General features: G+C 41.5%; 1 protein-coding gene and 1 long non-coding RNA gene across 5 annotated transcripts in view; one reads left to right on the top strand and one right to left on the bottom strand.

Annotated features, from left to right (window-relative positions):
* Positions 1-14,236, top strand: part of LOC308609564 — an 89,470-nt gene that overhangs the window by 14,325 nt on the left and 60,909 nt on the right. The window lies entirely within an intron of this gene.
* NHS (NHS actin remodeling regulator) overlaps positions 1-14,236 on the bottom strand; it is a 339,886-nt gene that overhangs the window by 11,590 nt on the left and 314,060 nt on the right. For all 4 annotated transcript variants that reach the window (XM_081223246.1, XM_081223245.1, XM_081223247.1 and 1 more), the window contains 2 exons: positions 2,233-2,295; positions 39-231 (listed from right to left, as the gene is read on the bottom strand). In XM_081223246.1, the coding sequence (XP_081079372.1) occupies positions 39-231; positions 2,233-2,295 (256 nt within the window). The remainder of the gene's footprint in view (positions 1-38; positions 232-2,232; positions 2,296-14,236) is intronic.

The raw sequence follows: 14,236 nt of genomic DNA on the forward strand, positions 1-14,236 counted from the left end.
CTGACCCGACTGCCCCTAAGAAAAAAACAGAACGATACCAGTGACATTGATGGGAATAATGCAGGAAGAAATCACTTGGGCATCTTGTTTCATCTTCTCCTCCGGCGTCGGGAGAGGTAGTGCTTTGCTCCAGTTGGTCTGCTTGTCCAGTGTTGAAGGGATATTGTGTACTGGGTTTTTCGGCCTCTGCCCTAGCATGACATCTGTATCTTCGTCCTCCGGGGGATGGGACTGCAAACGAAGTACATTCAGATTCAGACTCAGCCATCAGGGTTTATACATAAGCACATATATATTTCAGAGTTAAGAAAAATGAGGTCAGAAATAAGCTTTCAGGTCAAAGGAAGAATTCCTAGACGTAGTTAGTAAGTACAACTAATTGAAAGTTATGATTTCAATAGTCAAGCAACACAAAAGAAAAAAAATAGGCTAAACATGCTTTTCGGGTCAAAGGGAATTAAGAGGAGAGACAAGATAGCCAGAAATCCCCAAACTTCAAACTGAAGAAAGATGTGAGTCTCTAATCTGTTGAGAGGTAGATTCACTTTCTGGATAGCTGTCTCACCATAAATTCCTACTCAAACTCTTGAAAGCTCTAGGTGACTAGGATCAAAGGGAGAAGATGATTTAGATGCCTATGAAAAGGTTTGGAAAACTGGCCAGAAAGCCTGGAGTCAGGAGACATTCCAGAACACGTAACCAGAAGGACAAGCCGACCTAATCTGAGAGGCCAGATTCAAATACACGGAGTTAATTTTACTGCAGGATGATGGCATTTGTGAATGACATTTTAAAATGCAGTTTTGTCAACACTATGCACATGGAAAAGCAAAAGTGAAGAATCTCCTCCCACCGACGATAGTGGAAAATACAAATACTGTTACTAGGGGGAAAGATTCAAGTGGGTTTCATTTTCAAATTCCGAAGAGTAAAATAGTCCTAGTTTATTTTCTTTCAGCTTCGCAGTGCGAAGGTTTTCTTCCAGCTGTGTATTTAAAGACCTTGACTTCCAAGTGATGTTTGCAAATTCTCCATCCAAACCTTTGATCGATTTTAATATTGTCTAACTTTTATTTCAGGGTTGGGCTCCTAGCCCAGATTATTAAAAAGGCTCCATCCCAAGTTTGATTTCAGGGTTGGGTTTCTAAACCAGATTATTAAAAGACTTAGTTTTTGCTGCTGAGCCTAGTTTTATTTCTTCCCACAATTTGTTGGAAGGTGGCTGTTTCTGTAAAATAAGCATTTTTTTCTCTTATTCCAGTTAGGTTTTAATAATATTGTCCTAAAATCAGGATCATTAAAAAAAAATTCTCGTTCTCACATTTGGAAGCATCGTGCCCTTGTTGACTCAGGATTCACGTATTGTCAAAGTCCCCTTAAAGAGAAGATTCCAGAGCCACTTGTTTTAAACTAACCCCCAGCATTTGCTTACCTTGTCAGAGGTATCTGCAAAGCCCCCCAACACACCCAACAGGATATGATTACCCCCCTTGAGAAAAAGATGTTCGCCGTGAACATTTTTAGTAAAACATTGCAACCTTCTTTCTCTCTTCAGCTTTTGTGCAGATTCCCAGCAAAGCAAATAGCTCAAATAAAGTTGGAGCACAAAAGACTTTGTTTCCTAGGTAACTTCCAAAAAGGAAACAAAAAGGTTTGGTGTGTGCAGAGACACAGAGAGGGGGAGAGAGCAGGAGCTGGAGAGAACCCCCTGCCCCCCGACACACACCACAGTCCACATTTTGTAGGCGATTCCTTCCTTGAATGACAATGGACTGGGAAACAAAGAAAGAATAGTGACCTGACTGCAGGCTCTGGCCGGCAGCCAAAAGCACTTTTTATTTAATGGTGACAGGGACAATTGGCTGACGGAGAATCCTTTTGTCCTTGTTCTCTTTTGCTTTGAGAAGCTGAACCTTTACAGTTCTAACAAATATAAGGCAAGTTGAAATTTCTTTTCTCCAAACTACAGAGTCCAGGGATGGTGTTAGGTGACGTCTTGAACATAGCCTTAATTGCAGCTTGGAGGAGGGGGGGGATGTAAAAGCCAGGGATATTACTGTCTACTTTATATTTTATTTAATTCAAGTTAGGAAAATACCACTCTTTAAATTGATTTAAAAGAATACCTGTTAGTTAGTTAGAAACAACACAGTTTTCCATAAAGAAAGAAGAAAGTGAAAGTGTATAGAGAGAATGGGATAGGCTGTGACGGAACGTTCTCAGAACCAGTACCTTTCTACTCCATGGGGTCATGTGGCAACATTCAGTGGGGGAGGGCGAACGGGTGCTGTTAAACTATGAACATGAAATGCAAAAAAAAAAAAAAAAAGAAAAAATTAAACACACAACACACAGTATCTGGTTAAGTCAAATCTATGACATTAATGAATGAATATACTGGGGTCACTCCCTTCCTTCCTTCGGAATGCGTCTTGGTTTTATGAGAAGTAGCATAAATAGTGGTTAAGAGCACAGATTCTGGAGCTAGACAGAGTTCGAATCCTGCTTCTACCACTTATTTGCTGTGTGACCAGGGGCTCTAAGGTCAGTTTTCTTGTCCTTAAGATAGGAAAAGAATAGTATCTACCTTCCAGGGCCATTTTGAGGATTAAATGAGTAAATATAAATAATAGGCTTAGAAGAATCTGGGCACTTAAGAAGCTCTGTGGGTTAGTGTCAGCTACTGTTCCTATTATTATTATCCTTACCATGTAGCTGTAAAATATCTGTGAAATTGTCTTTGTGAACCGTAACTTTATATCTTTTAGATTCCAATCCCATTTGCTAATTTGGGAAAGACCGAATTATCTTCTTAGGGTGAGTTTATTTTCCTGTGAACTCTTTGGAAGAAAATTTCTTGTGTATTATTTCCTCCTCTGGACTGCTCAAAATTTGCCCCTTCCTCATATTCCTAGTCTGTATTTGAAGACAGGGCCGGTTTCATGGACATGTGACCAGTGTAGTCACATAGGGCTCCACGCTCAGAAGGGCTCCATGCTTGGCTAGATGCTGTCACTGTCTTGAAATTCTTAGTTGTTGAGTAATGGGTCCTGCATTTTCATTTTGTACTGGGCCCCACAAATCATGTAGCCAGTCCTGTTAGGAGACTAATCTAGTAACCAGAAACCCCTTGGCAGGATGTACTTCAGAAGGACAGTGAAACTCTTTTAAACTCTAAACCATGTCAGCTTTGGATTCAGTTAGCCCTCTAGTACAGCACTTTCCATATAGCATTGCTTTACTGTAACATGAATTGTCCCTGGATGTGTCTTTTCATCTATTAGATTATGAATTCCTAGAGGTCAGGGGCCATGTTTAATTTTCCTTTCAGTCTTCCATGATGTCAGCAAAATGCCTCCTCATTGCAAGAACTCAACAAATTATTTGTGCACTTGAATGATACCAGCTCCGTGTGTCTTAACAGTGATGGGAAACCCAAATAAAGTAAGGGTCATGCTCAAGATCTCAGGAGGAAGCAGACACCATGGACTGCAAGGGTACTTACCATCTTAGTGCAAATAGGTGAAAACAAATAGAGGAAACCACAAGGAATGCTTGGTTCCATCAGAGGCTTAGCATTGCTGTATGCAGTTCTAGTTCTTCTTAAGCCCATGGCAGACATGTTTCAGAGGGGAGGAACACTCAAGGTCTAATTCTATTCTAAGTTTCTAAATTTTAACTGACAGGGTTGCTCATTAACTTTTAAGCAAAGCAAATGCCATCTCCTCAGGCCCAGTTAACTTTGATCTAGATCTTATTTAAGAAGATAATTTCATAGGGTCTGTGGCTCCCACGTTGAAAGCCATCATTTTGACAGATGTGGTATATGTGGCCAGAGACTAACTTGGCTCTGTCATAAGAATCAGTCATAGGTAGTGATGTGAGGTCTCGAGTAAGACGCTGTAGTGTGCAAAATAGAGAGAGAACTCATGGAAGTAGGAAAAGGAACCTGAATGCAAAGCCTACATGGAAATCGAACCTGTTTCCAAGAAACAAAAGGTGTCTCATGAAAGGATTTCCAAAAATTACACAGGAGGAAACTGCAAGGCAGAAAATATATTAGTGATATTAATATAGTAATTTTGGTAGTTTGTCTTAAATCTCCTTAGTCAGCTTTCCTGTTGAGTATTTTTTCCAGGAGTGAGGGATGAGGCGTGGTTTTTATTTCTCATCGGTTTGAGAAACGCCCCCATCCCATTAAACAAGCATGAGGTAACACCTGGAAATGACTAAGGATGGCAAGTCCAGAGAGACAGCTCAGACCATTCAGTTTTGGTCACCATCATTAAATCAAGGTCTGCGTGGGTTACACTCCACAGAAGATTCCTTCTCAGCTAATCAGCCTCTCCACTCTTTTTTAAAATTTAATTTTTTAAATGGAAGTATTTACAGTATTGTGTTAGTTTTCAGGTGTGCAATCCACTCTTTTGATAGTAGCTCCAACCTCCAGCTTGTGAGGGCTGAAACTGGGTACTCTTGAGCTCGTGTGGGGAAGGATTGGGTTCTTTGGTTCCACCACCTAGGCACAAGCACTCAAGCCCCTGCAGATGGTCTATGTAGAGTATTTAAGTTTATAATATTCACGTGGGCTATGGTTTTATTCTTGCCATGAATTAGTAACTGCCTTAGCGTAGTGTTTTTTTAATATACGTTTGTTTTTATTTATCTGTTTATTTATTTATTTATTTTTGGCTGCATTGGGTCTTCGTTGCTGCGCGCAGGCTTTCTCTAGTTGCGGCGAGCGGGGGCTACTCTTCGTTGCAGTGCGCGGGCTTCTCATTGCGGTGGCTTCTCTTGTTGCAGAGCACGGGCTCTAGGTGTGTGGGCTTCAGTAGTTGTGGCGCATGGGCTTAGTTGCTCTGCGGCATGTGGGATCTTCTGGGACCAGGGCTCGAACCGGTGTCCCCTGCATTGGCAGGCGGATTCTTAACCACTGTACCACAAGGGAAGTCCCTAGAGAAGTGTTTTAAAGCATCCTCTTTCCTGGGTATTTGGTCAAAGGAAATAAAATCATTCTGATAATATTTCTGATTAGGTTTTTATATGGCAAATACAATAGTCAGTTCATACCGTTTTTTCTTAAATTATCTAAGAAATAAAACTGCAAGAGAACTGCTACCTTGGGGTATCTCTGCATGGCCCAGCATGCTATTCCTTAACGTAGATGGATAAGGTTAGGAAAAGCTACATGCTGATCAAACTTGTGTGAACTAAATTATTCTTTAAAGGCTCTATTTAAATTAATCCTATTGCTTATTCAGACTAAGACTTGTAAGGGCAGGAACCATTTCTTGTTCATAACTGTATTCCCACTGCCTCAGTAATACTCAGTAAATATTTGTTGTACTGCTAACGCCCCCACGTGCCTGGCATAAGAAAACAAAAATCTTCTATAAAGAAACTGTCAAATTATTGCTACATATAATTTTTCAGTATAACATCCAGCACAAAGTCAAAGATAACAAGGCAAGGAGGAGACGAATCAGCATGAACAAGAAGCATCCAAAACATCAGATGATAGAAGCAGACCCATGGGGAAAATTACTCCATGCACGAGTAGCAGTGAACAACATTGGCTTCCCCAGAATAAGTGTGTGGCAAGATTGTTAGACCACTCATTCATTCATTCATTCAAAAGCACTTCTTTGATGAGGGTCAAAATCAGCCCCAGTATAAACAAATTGTCAGATGAAAACTAATATCTCCTTCATGAGTTATATGCATGTTCACTGTATGGTTCTTTTGACTTTTCTGTACTTTTCATGAAATTTTTCATAACAAAACATTGAAGAAAGGTGCAAAAAGAAATATCTCCTTCCTCTTCCAGGCTTCCACTCTGGCCCTCCCGCTGATTTTGAGAGGCCTCAGGCTCCATACTGCACCATTTTAGAATCAGCCACCACCAGTCATCTTGTCCCTGACAAAAGATGCTTCCTTGATACTTTCACTGCATTTCTGTCCCTGCTGGCCCCATTAGTTATAGCCTCAAACTGTTACCCTAGCTTCCTATGGAACTCCTTCAACAAAAGCTGGAGTTATAACCAGTGTTCAGAACAAGAAATAACAGACATTATACTCAAAGCTGTCAAAGAAATTTCTTTGGTGAATAATGAAGGAATATTTTCCAAACCCCAGTTTCTCCTTGTGGTGTGTGTGTGAGAGAAAAGTTCATTTCTCCACTTTTGTGGCTATGAACAAGTATTTCTCCAAAGATCTCAAGACTTTCTCCAATCCTTCTCTTACTGCCAAAAGAAAAAAAATAATCCATCCACAGTTTACTTTCTTTTCGGTTTTATTTCATACGCTGATGGGGGCTTGTTTTGCTTCAAAACTTTCCAAAAGACATCTGTTAAAATGTTGTGGTAATTCCAGCAGGAAGTGTTTTGAAAAATTGGCTTTGGTTTGTGATCTAACCAATACCACATGGCATTTATACCAGTAGACTTTCAGAGCTGATTTATTACTATCATGCTGTCTTAAACACGAGAAATGTTTACTAGAGAACGGATGCTGTGGCACATTTGAATACAGGAATAAAACCTTAGAGCGAAGATGTCCATTGCAAGCCACGCTGGGTTCCTAGTAGGTGATCTGAGATCTCATTCTTATTCTACCCTGGGGTTTGTTGTCCTTAGACCGAGTCTTTGCATTTCTGCACATATTATGGCCTGTCTGTGAGACAGAGGGGAACTTGGCTGCCTCAGATTTTTCTTCACCGGAGTGTGTGTATGTGTCGTACATAAATATGAAGTGCTTTGATCTTTCTGGAAGGCTTAAAAGAGTCTGGCAATACCTTCTTCACATATCGCTCTTACTGCTACAATTACATAGCACTGGTATTCCCTTGAGAATGTCCCAAAGTCTCCTACTGGCTCACACTGGGCTCCTATTTTCCAAACATGTTCAGTAACATCACGTTCAACTCCTACTGTGCTTCTCCCTTTCCTTTCTTCTCAACTCCAACCTTTACCAAAGTGTACAACCATGGGGAAGACAAAACGATGAGGTAAGTCAAAGTTTAGGGCCCATCCTAGGCTTTCCCTGTCCCTTTCCTGGTTCTTCCTTTGTCACCACTCTTTCCCAGGCAAAGCAAGGCCTTCACACTTCCCCAGAGGGCCTGAATGCAGCACCCCACGTGCCCAAACCCTTCACACCACTCTCCCAGCCAGTTGCGAGGCTGGAAAGAAGCCTGCAGATGAGCTCACATCAACGTGCTGAGAACTCCTGGTGATAAACCCAAAGGTTTACCCAGAGGTCTCTCAAGCAGAATTCTGGACAGTGGTTGTAGGCTACGAGGAAGGTATTTGGGAACAGGTGCCTACTGAGTTCTTCTTTTAACCACTGTATACACGAATATCTATTTAAAGTGCTAAAATACACAAATATTCAGGACTGGGAAAAATGGACTTATCATTGTCATGACTGCTTTTCCAAGTCATACCTTTATTTCTTTTATTATCTATCTATTAAAACATCTTTATTGGAGTATAATTGCTTTACAGTGTTGTGTTAGCTTCTGCTGTATAACACAGTGAATCAGCTATACGTATACATATATATACCCCCATATCTCCTCCCTCTTGCGTCTCCCTCCCTCCCACCCTCCCTATCCCACCCCTCTAGGTAGTCACAAAGCACCGAGCTGATCTCCCTGTGCTATGCGGCTGCTTCCCACTAGCTATCTATTTTACGTTTGGTAGTGTATATATGTCCATGCCACTCTCTCCCTTCGTCCCAGCTTACCCTTCCCCCTCCCCGTGTCCTCGAGTCCATTCTCTACGTCTGCGTCTTTATTCCTGTCCTGTCCCTAGGTTCATGAGAACCGTTATTTTTTGTTAGATTCCATATATATGTGTTAGCATACGGTATTTGTTTTTCTCTTTCTGACTTACTTCACTCTGTATGACAGACTCTAGGTCCATCCACGTCACTACAAATAACTCAGTTTTGTTTCTTTCTATGGCTGAGTAATATTCCATTGTATATATGTGCCACATCTTTATGCATTCATCTGTCGATGGACACTTAGGTTGTTTCCATGTCTTGGCTATTGTGAATATTGCTGCTATATACATTGGGGTGGAAGTATCTTTTTGAATTAGAGTTTTCTTCAGATATATGCCCAGGAGTAGGATTGCTGGATCATATGGTACCTCTGTTTTTAGTTGTTTTTTTGTTTGTTTGTTTGTTTTTTTGCGGTACGCGGGCCTCTCACTGTTGTGGCCTCTCCCATTGCGGAGCACAGGCTCTGGACGCGCAGGCTCAGCGGCCATGGCTCACAGGCCCAGCCGCTCCGTGGCATGTGGGATCTTCCCGGACCGGGGCATGAACCCGTGTCCCCTGCATCGGCAGGCGGACTCTCAACCACTGTGCCACCAGGGAAGCCCTGTTTTTAGTTTTTTAAGGAACCTCCATACTGTTCTCCATAGTGGCTGTATCAATTTACATTCCCACCAACAGTGTAGGAGGGTTCCCTTTTCTCCACATTCTCTCCAGCATTTATTATTTGTATCAATAGAACATATGTCTACCTTTAAATTCCCTCTTAGGTATATGGAAGTAAGAAATATGAATATGTCCACAAAAAGCCTTTCACAAAAATATTTACAGCAAGTTCATTCATAAAATCTCCCCCCCCCCAAAAAAAAGCCGTAACTAGAAATATCCACCAACAGCAGAAAGGATAAACAGGTTGTGGACTACTGTATTCATACCATGGAATAGTACACAGTAATAAACAAGAACATGCCATTGATATGTATAACATTGACCTCAAAAAAATCATGTGGAACGAAAGAAGCCACACACAAAAGAGTACTGTGCTCATTCACTTTTGAATCCCATTCTATTGGTAGATTGATAGACATTTTGTGTATGAGAGGTCTGCCCCTCCTGCGCAGAGCTTGAACAGCGGTGGCAATGACAGTGGTGTAGTTTTCACCCTAAGAGAGGCTTTCTGAAAGACTGTGGTACTGCGGGGAATCTCCCTCCTTTTGATCTCAGCTGGAATTGAACAAAAATTCTTAGGGTGATGGAATGCAAAATCATTTTATGTATTTCAAAGTTCAGCAACCCTTTGTTTAATGGCATTCTATTAATGAAGTAATTTAAATGTGCAGAGCACAACAAAATTGCATTTTGAAGCATGTGTGGAAAGTAGTCTCCACGCGAATGGAAAAGAGGACTACAGGCAGGCTGGGAGGAAGCACACTTCCCAGCACCGCTCAGTTGTTTATTCACGGGAACTGCTCTGGACTGTCAAGAACACAGAACAAGGCTCACTGGACCACAGTCACTGTGATGTTGCTGCCAGTGAGTATCTTATTCATCCCCTGGGGCCAGCTTTGCCAATTAGTGGGGTCACTGCAAGGTCCACTCAGCGTCAACCCTCAAAGGTTGCTAGCACCAAATAAAAGACATGAGTGGGGGAAAAGCAGGCCAGGCTTTGAAGTGCAGGGAAGAAGGAGGCTTTGAACTGCTGCAAACAGCACAGCTACCCTCCCCTAGATCATAGGAGCTGGCAGTGTGAGTCCCAGGACAGCCCAGAGGCGTGGGGAGGTTCCTCCCTCACCCTCTGTGCCTTGCCCTCAGCTGGGGTCTCCAAGGGGTGCGGTAACCAAAGAGCTATTGAACATCTGGTCTCATGCCAAGGGACACTTTCCCCTTGTAACTCAGGCCAGATGTGGCAGAAGCTCCGTGGAGTCATACTTGACCTTACCACAGCAGATTTTTAAAAAAAGGCAAAACTTTCTCGCACACAAGCCATGCGTGCGCCTTCTTTACCTTTCCCCTGTTTTTTTCTTTTTTTTAATTGACTCTTTTTTGAGTACAGCTCTATGAATGTTACCACATGCATAGACTCCTGTAACCCTACCACAGTCAGGATTCAGAACATTTCCATTATCCCAGCAAAGTCCCTCGTGCTATCCCGTTCTGGTCACAGTCTCCCCCTACTCCTACCCGTGGCAACCCCTAGTCCTCCATCACTATGGTTTTGTCTTCTTGAAAGTGTCATATAAATGGAATCATACCTTTTGAGACTGGCTTCTTTCACTCAGCATAATGCCTTTGAGATCCACCCTTTTTTTTGTGTATCAGTAATTCGTTCCTTTTTATTGCAAGTAGTATTTCATTGTCTGCTTATACTTTGAACAATGAAATGTCTCAGGCGTGCAAGAGAATGTCAACCTGAGAATGTTCTGTAATGATGTGTACAAACAAGTAATTTTATTGCTGTTCCACAGTCAGGCTCATGTTTTAAAAAGAAAGAAAGAATTCCAAAACTAAAGTCTGCAATAGGGAATTTTCTTTATTTCTCACAATATTTAATATGAACCAGACTCATCGGCTAATTCTTTCCTTAGCTGTTGTGCTGGCTATTAAGCTGTTGTCTGTCAGCTCCAAATCTATTCTTCCATACTCTGCACTGTTATTGCTGGGACTCTGCAAACATTTCCGCACCAGCTGCTCCCTCTTAGGTTCTGCCCTCGGAGTGTCAGCTGCTTTCTGCAGTCACTATATCTGTGTCACCTCAGTTTCCCATTTGCCATGTCAGTCTTATAATACCTTCACTGTATTGAATTCTCTCTTTTAAAATAACTGGTGTGGTTTCTGTTTTCCTGACTGGACCTTGACTGATGAAGTACCAGGCTTTTGCCCCTGGCTTGCTTGTGTCTGAGGCATCTGACGTGCTTGCTACTTCCAGTCCCTCAGTCGAAGGAGGAAAACATGAACAAGTGTGGTGTTCCATGGGGTGTCAAGATGATAATGATCTCTGCAGTTTATGGCAGAGAACAGGAGAGCTGACATAGTGCCAAAAGCAAATTGCTTCTGATGACCCTTGAAAATGGGTATAGAGGGAAAAAGTATTTGCTAGGGTCAGTAGCTGTGTTCCACATGCTAGGTGCTGTGCTGATTTACTCTAAGAAAAATACCATATTGGAATAGCAGCTACAGAGTCACAGACTACTTATAGCCAGTTTCCCAGATCTGTCTACCTGCTGCAAAGACCAGACAGGTGAGTTAAATGGAGGGTGTGATAGGCATCCCCACTCCTGCAAACCTATATTTGAAACTCAAGTCAGGCTTTTATCTCCCTAGTATACCATGAAGGAACCTCTAGAAATGGAGGAAATTAATCCTGTACACACACAAGCCTCGTATCTTCATAAAGCATTGCTCTTTCTGATCATGTTATTTCTGTGCTCAGAACCCTTCAATAATTTCCTCTGCGTATGGAATAAATTCAAACATTTTAGTCTGACATTCCAGATCCTTCAAGATCTGGTCTATTGAAGCACTGCAGCCAAACCAAAGTATCTGAATTCATGTATATACACTCCATTTTCTCCTGCCTCTGTGTGCTTGCTGTTATGGTTTCCTCGGCCTGTAATCTTTTTCAGAATTCGACCCCATCCTTCAGGGTCTTCTCAAATGCTACCTTTTCCATGAAGTTTAATCCTAACATTGACCCCGTTCTAACACCCCACACCAGTTAGGTCTTAACACCTGATACTCAATACCATATAATTTCCTCTAGTAGTCATGTACTCTAGATGGCAGAGATTATGTCTCATTCATTTTTGTATCCTTCTAGTACTTATTAATAGTAGGTGTTCGGTTAATTCTGTTTTTTTCAAAATGAAGGAATAAATAAGAAGCTATAATATGGGAAAGGGCATTCCAAGTGGCAATATTGTTTTGAGAGTGCAGGATATTTTTCTAGAGAAGCACATGGAGTTTGGTTTGGCTGAGGTCTAGGGTGTGTACAGAGGACTTGTGGGAAATTCATCTGGAAAGGTAAGTTAGGACCAGATTGTACAGAGGCTGGAGAGTAGTTGGGCTAAGGATTTGAAATTATTTCTTTAGGCAGAATGGAGAAATAGAAGGTTTAGTATTAGGGAAGAATTTGTATGTCAAAGGTTCTCATACCAAAGTTAGAATTTTTCTTAACTGGTTTAAAGGAGCAAACTAGATGAGATAAAGGGAAATACCTAAGCTGAAGCAAGAGAGACTTAATTTGGATGGACAGTACCATTTTGAGAAAGGTCATAAAACAACAGAATACTTCTGAGAGAGCTTGCAAAACTATGAAGATATTTTGTAAAAGCAAAACGAGACTTGTCTGGGACACTGTGGTATGTATAATTCTTTTATGGCAAAGGAAAGGCTTGGTAGCATTTCTTAGTCCTAACTCTTATAAACCACTAGAATATTGAAAATCTCTAATGTGGACCCATGGAGAAAGGGAAGGAGGGGAGAGGCTGGATAAGAGAAGACTGGAGCTGGGGATGGGAGAGAGGGTGAGGCAGTGAGAAGGTCTTTATCCTAGGGCAGGTAAATACTACTGAAATACCCTCTCCTGCCGGCACTAGTCTTTAATCTCTCCTGGCTCGGAACTCCATTCTCAGCCTTCTGATTCTTCTGTAAGCTAGTTTAGTTTTTCTCAGAAGCTGCCTTCTGGTAAGGCCTATTTTTTTCTTCTCGATAGAAAATGGAAGAGTAAACATCGTCATTGTTTATAGCTCTGGACTATGACCAAAGGGGTCTGGGTCCGAATTTGAGTGATGACCTCCATTTACTTCTGAATGAGGCTGTTGGAATGTCCCCTGTCCTGCAAATGCATCCCCTTAATAAGAAAAGTATGATTTGACAGATTTTTATTTTAATATCCCTGGATGCCACAGTGTGATAAGTTAGAAAACTACTGTCAGGCTATGAAATGACAAAGAATCTCTGATATTCTTTCCTGGTTCATTTTATCAAGTCTGACAAAGAATATTACTGTGAACACAATTGGAATAAGTTAACTGTCACTCCTGATGATAAGGATTTAGGCCTCAGTGTTTCTCTGGAACCTGATCAACTTTTGCCATCAGGCTCCATCTCATGTCAAGCATCTTCATCTGATACCACAGGGACCATTAGACATTCTACCCTGGATCACTGATGAAGCTTGGAGAAGGACACTTGGTGAGACTGCTGGAGTCTCTTCCCATATTCGAGGAAGGGTGACTTCCATGCCTGTCTATCTGGACAGCAGAATCTAAGCAGGGACTTAGACCTCAAGAGTCCCCATAGACCTGAGTGCAGGCCGAACACAGCAATAGATGACGGTTCAGCTCAAGTGCTGACTCTGATCAGTAGGGGCGGTGGGGACTATGTGGGAAAGAGTGCTAGAATCTCTTGGGAATGCCTGCCTTAGGCTTACGCCGGGGAAGAACATGTGAATGTTCCAAGTATTCGCAGATCTGGGCCTGGACCAAGGGCCCTGACTGATGAGAACAGATGAGCTGGACATTCCATTCAGCAGGGGATCAGGGTGAACTGCTATGATAAACTGACTCCACACTCTGAAATGGGAATCTATGCCATGATGGTACGTTAAGGGCCAAAGTGTTATATACCATGGCAACTTCTAATCATTTGAGATTAGATTTTCTGTGGTCTTCTAAATTTTGCTATTTAAAGTAAAGAAATTCTGAACTAAGCATTTCCTGGTTGAACCTACCTTTTCCTGAAGCCATATATGTATCATAGGCATTGGAGTGTAAGTCCCAATTGTGAAATATCCATGGCTGAGAGTTTATATGTATTTTTAACTTTATATTTTGAAATAATTTTATACTTAACAGAGAAGTTGTAAAAAATAGTAGAGTTTCCACATACTCCTTATCTAGGTTTTCCTTATGTTAACATCTTACATAACCATGGTACATTTATTGAAACCAGGAAATTAACATTGATAAATACTATTAACTAATCTATTAACCTTATTTGGATTTTGTCGGTTTTCCCACTAATGTCCTTTCTCTGGTCCAGGATCCATCCAGTCCAGGGTCTCACATTGTGTTTAGTTGTCAAATCTCCTTAGTCTCCTTCAGTTTGTGATAGTCCCTCAATCTTTGCCTTACATGACCTTGATACTTTTGAAGAGTACTAGCCAATTATTTTCTAGAATATCCTTCAAGTTGGAGTTGTCTGATGTTGTCTTATGATTAGATTGAGGTTACTCATTTTTAGCAAGAATCCCACAGAAGTGTTATCTCAGTGCATCATGTCAGGGGGCTCATGCATAGGCTTGCCCTTTTACTGCGGATGTTAACTTTGATCACTTGGTTAAGATTGTGTCTGCCAGGCTTTTGCAGCTGAAGTTACTATTTTCTGTTTGTAATCAACAAGTACCTTGTGGGGCGAAATTTTGAAACTATGCAAATACCCTGTTTCTCAACATAAT

This window comes from Mesoplodon bidens, assembly GCF_964165515.1.
Source record: "Mesoplodon bidens genome assembly, chromosome: X".
NCBI classification, from domain to species: Eukaryota; Metazoa; Chordata; class Mammalia; order Artiodactyla; family Ziphiidae; genus Mesoplodon; species Mesoplodon bidens.